Below are 3,875 nucleotides of genomic sequence, written 5' to 3'. Positions count from 1 at the left end.
TTATTCATTTTGATTCATGAAACCTACTATTTTATCCTTTAAAAGACACCGTATGTGATATGGATGATCTCTTCTTACATAAATCAGAATCTCTCTTTGCTCACAATCAATATGAGACTAATGATGCCCTCTCTTTTATACCACAATATTTATCTATATTAAAAAAAAAAGAAAAAAAAAAAGGTTGGGCATTGTTGAAGCAAACCTCCTGCTCATACAGCAACGGCTCCACATCAAGATCAACAATATCAGACCTAAAAAGAAAAATTTTAGCCGCAGGATGCTCCAACGTTACACATTTGCATGCTCACCAAGCAACGAATGAAATGGGGAAATGATATCCTTTGGAAGGCAGCTAGCACTCAACGAACACATGATAGAGCATTGAGCTTTGGAAGTGGAAAATTACATATAACAATTACTGGTGCTGAAACATACCTTAGTTTTAATTAATACTTCCACCTTTTGCCAACTAAATCACCATTTGTCAAGGGACAAGAAATGTGAAAAAAATGTAGAAAAAATGTGAAAAACAAGTAATAACAACCCCTTTTTCTTGTGAATATTCCCCATAGAGGAATCATATCATTCTCTCTAATGTTCAAATAGGTCATCGAAAATAGAAATTGTAACCCTTCATATGTTCATGTATTCCGTTCATAAATGTTATGCAATACAAGCTGAGGCAACACAAAGTTACCCATCACTCTATGTAAGCAAGGAAAATAAACTACTCACCTGTCTGATTTATTCCTTATTTGTGCAGTGTAATTTCTTCATCTAAAACTCGTGTTACAACAAAATGCTCGAGGGTTTTACAACCCTTAGAAGATGAAAGCTCAATTGGCCAAGGTCAAAAATTTGGGAAGCACTTGTAATCTGACTGCGAGCAAGGAAAATAAAACTAGTCACCAGTTTATTAGGTAAACATCAATCTATGCGATCACCTGTAATCTGACTGTTAGAAAACAGGGGCTCTCTTCTTTTGGGAAGCCCAGTAGTGTCTAAATTCTGTCCTCTATATTTCAAGTCTGCAGGACCCCTGTAACTGGGATCCCCTGAGCTTGTCCTAAAAGAAATCCCTGCTCTTCCGGCGTAACGAGGAGGAGGAGGAGACACATATCTTCTCGCCGGAGCTCGACGCCCACCTCCTCTCAGCTCCCCAAGACCAGCATCCCTTGAAGCATCCACATACCCTCTGTCACCAGTCCCAGGAACCAGACGACTGCCTGAAGCCGATGCCGAAGAGGAATCCAATGACTCCTCCGGCATCCACCCCAAAGAGTCCTTCTTCTTCACATAAAACTGCCATATCAATATCAGAAACAGGAGGAACACCAAAGCAGGACCACTCCAGATAACAGCATTGCTCTCCAACTTAAACACTGGGAAATTAGACCGGTATATCCCGATGTAGCCATCTCTGAGCCCCAAAACCATGAGCTTTTCACGGTCGGCGGCTATCAAAGGCATCCCAGATGACAACTCATTCACAGCAGCAGGAGAATTCAAGAAGAGAGACTTGATCTCTTGAAGCGCCGTGAAGAATAGAGGCCTAGGGGCTCCAACCCTACCATGATATGGAGAAGATATGTTGTACACAAAGGCCTTCTCCTCGCTCGCAACAAGAAGATACCCTTTGATGGTTTGTATCGAGACCGGCCGATCGATCTCCGACCTCCTTATAGCCCGGACCCGGCATTTGAGATTGGAGGAGTCCCCGAGTAGCAGGACATAAATGAGGTCACCTCCGGCGGTAATGCCGTAAGCTTTCGACCTCTCGGAGACATCAAAGGAGTAACTTTTGGCAATGGAACCATTCATCCCCTCGCATTCGGTCTCCCTCACCGCCATCGTCCTCAAATCCAATGAGCCGGCACCCGTTTCAGTGAGAAAGAGAAGCCTCTGCTTCACAAATGCAAGCGGCCGGCTCGAGGCAATGGCAGTGCCGTAGAGAGAGCCATTCTCAGTGAAGACCCTGATCCTCCCGCTGATATCTGATGCAAGTATGTACCTTGTTCGCCCAATTTGGTGGACCTCGAGGCCGGTCACCGGCGGCGAGTCCAGCTCCCGGCCTCCACGGACGAACGGCCGGGAGCTGCCGAGGTTGAGCGTCAGCCACCCATCGCCATCGGCAGCCGATTTCCAGAGCCGGTGCGCGACGATGGATCCGTCACCGTGGCCGGTGAAGAGGAAGCTCTCATTCCGCCGGGAGGAGAAGTAGCAGAGCATGGCGGTGACGGTGGCGCCAGATGGCGGCGCAGGGAGCTCCATGACGACGTCGCCGGCGGCGGAGAAGACGTAGGTCCGCCCGCGGGCGTCCCCCACAGCGAAGTACTTGCTGACGCCCTCGAGGTCAAGGTAGGGGAGAGCAGCTACGACGGTGGGGTCGGACTCCAGCCGGGCGGCGGCAGCGAAATGGAATCTCTCCGACCACAACGGCTTGTGCTTGGTCACCGCCACACCGGGCGGCCGACCGCCGTCCTCCACCGCCGATGTCGCGGCGTCGAATCGCGGTGGGGAGCAGTGGGAGAGGGAGGATTCGAGGCGGGAGACGGTGGCGGAGAGGGATTGGACAAGGGTTTCGAGGCGGCGAAGCTGGGACTCGTGGCGATCGAGGGGAGATTCTTCGCCGCCAAGGGTGGCGACGAGAGGGAGGGAGAGAAGGAGAAGGAGAAAGGCGTCGCCTTTGGAGGGGGAAGCCATGATTTGGAGCTAGGATTTTGCCGAGTTCTTCTCAGAATTCGACAAATTACGTGCAATTTGGGGAAGAAATTAGGGCTTTAGGAGGACGGGGGTAGGAGGTGGGCAGGTGGTGGGATTTCTGAGAGCTCGTGAGTCGGCGGAGAGGATGGGCGGTAGTGTGGGTGGACAAGTGGGTTAACATCTGGGTCTTTTTGGTGGGCAGGTGGTAGGCAAGACGGCAGCAAAGATAACGAAGAAACGTGGCCGTTTTTTTTGTTTTTCACCATTTTCTTTTGGTGGGACCCTCTCAAGATCTGGCGATTTGACTACTAACGGGTTCGGACTTTGATTCTTGTGTATCCAAATCTGTATGATGGTTACTCAAACATGGAGACATGCTGATGGATCCTCTCCGGCTTGATTTTTCTTTTTTTTCCGTGGTACATTGTTTGAAGTTTGAATTTGATTGTTCAATTTTGCAATCAATTGTCGGGCATTTGATAATGAACAATAACCCATGCAATATTTTTGATTTTATTATGATCAACTTCCATCGTCTGTACCGAAAACGAACACTTGCAAGATAATATCCGCACTGATGGATTTGTATCCGATGGAGATCCTCCGATGCTTAAGTTAGAGAGAGAATTTGATAACAGTATATGTCAATATTTAAAATAGTAGAATTCTGGTCCAAAGTGGCTTACCAATTCTGTTTTTCTTATCTCTTTTATAAATGAGATTTTTGTAACCGTTGGATGTGGTCCCGTTTTTATGGCACTAAATCATCGGCCATAATCACGTAGTGGGTCATTAATTTTTTAATTATGACGTCGTGATGTGCGACCGGTAACCGTTCGTGATGGTTATGGTATATTGAGCATATTAGCCGATGTATGTTGGTAGTAGGCACGACGTCAGTTGATGATTCTGCTGTATCATCGATCACCAGTCATAAGTCAATGACATTTGTCCAATCGATTGATGAAGAGTCGGAGTCGTCAGTTCGCCGATGCTCCGTCGAAGATGTGCATGAAGTGAAATTCAGTGCAGAGGTAAAATGATAATTTTAAAATTTTTTCAAAATTATAATTTTACAGCAAAATATTAATTAATTAATTAATTAACATGTGTTTACCCTACACTAGGATCTAAATATGATATACAGCATGCATGCATTTAAATTTGAA

General features: G+C 46.5%; 1 protein-coding gene across 1 annotated transcript; it reads right to left on the bottom strand.

Moving 5' to 3' along the window:
- Positions 1 to 613: 613 nt before the first annotated feature.
- Positions 614 to 2,892, bottom strand: LOC105061183 (uncharacterized membrane protein At1g75140). The gene has a single exon (XM_010945155.4). The coding sequence runs from the start codon at positions 2,704 to 2,706 to the stop codon at positions 931 to 933; it is 1,776 nt and encodes a 591-aa protein (XP_010943457.1). The 5' UTR covers positions 2,707 to 2,892; the 3' UTR covers positions 614 to 930.
- Between the last annotated feature and the right edge of the window lie 983 nt (positions 2,893 to 3,875).

The sequence above is a fragment of the Elaeis guineensis genome, chromosome 11, assembly GCF_000442705.2.
Source record: "Elaeis guineensis isolate ETL-2024a chromosome 11, EG11, whole genome shotgun sequence".
NCBI classification, from domain to species: Eukaryota; Viridiplantae; Streptophyta; class Magnoliopsida; order Arecales; family Arecaceae; genus Elaeis; species Elaeis guineensis.
The sequence above is the reverse complement of the archived record's forward strand: the minus strand, read 5'-3'. Positions and strand labels throughout refer to the sequence as shown.

Excerpts from the sequence above, each read along its gene's own strand:
- LOC105061183 (XM_010945155.4), bottom strand. The coding sequence starts at position 2,706 with ATGGCTTCCCCCTCCAAAGGCGACGCCTTTCTCCTTCTCCTTCTCTCC.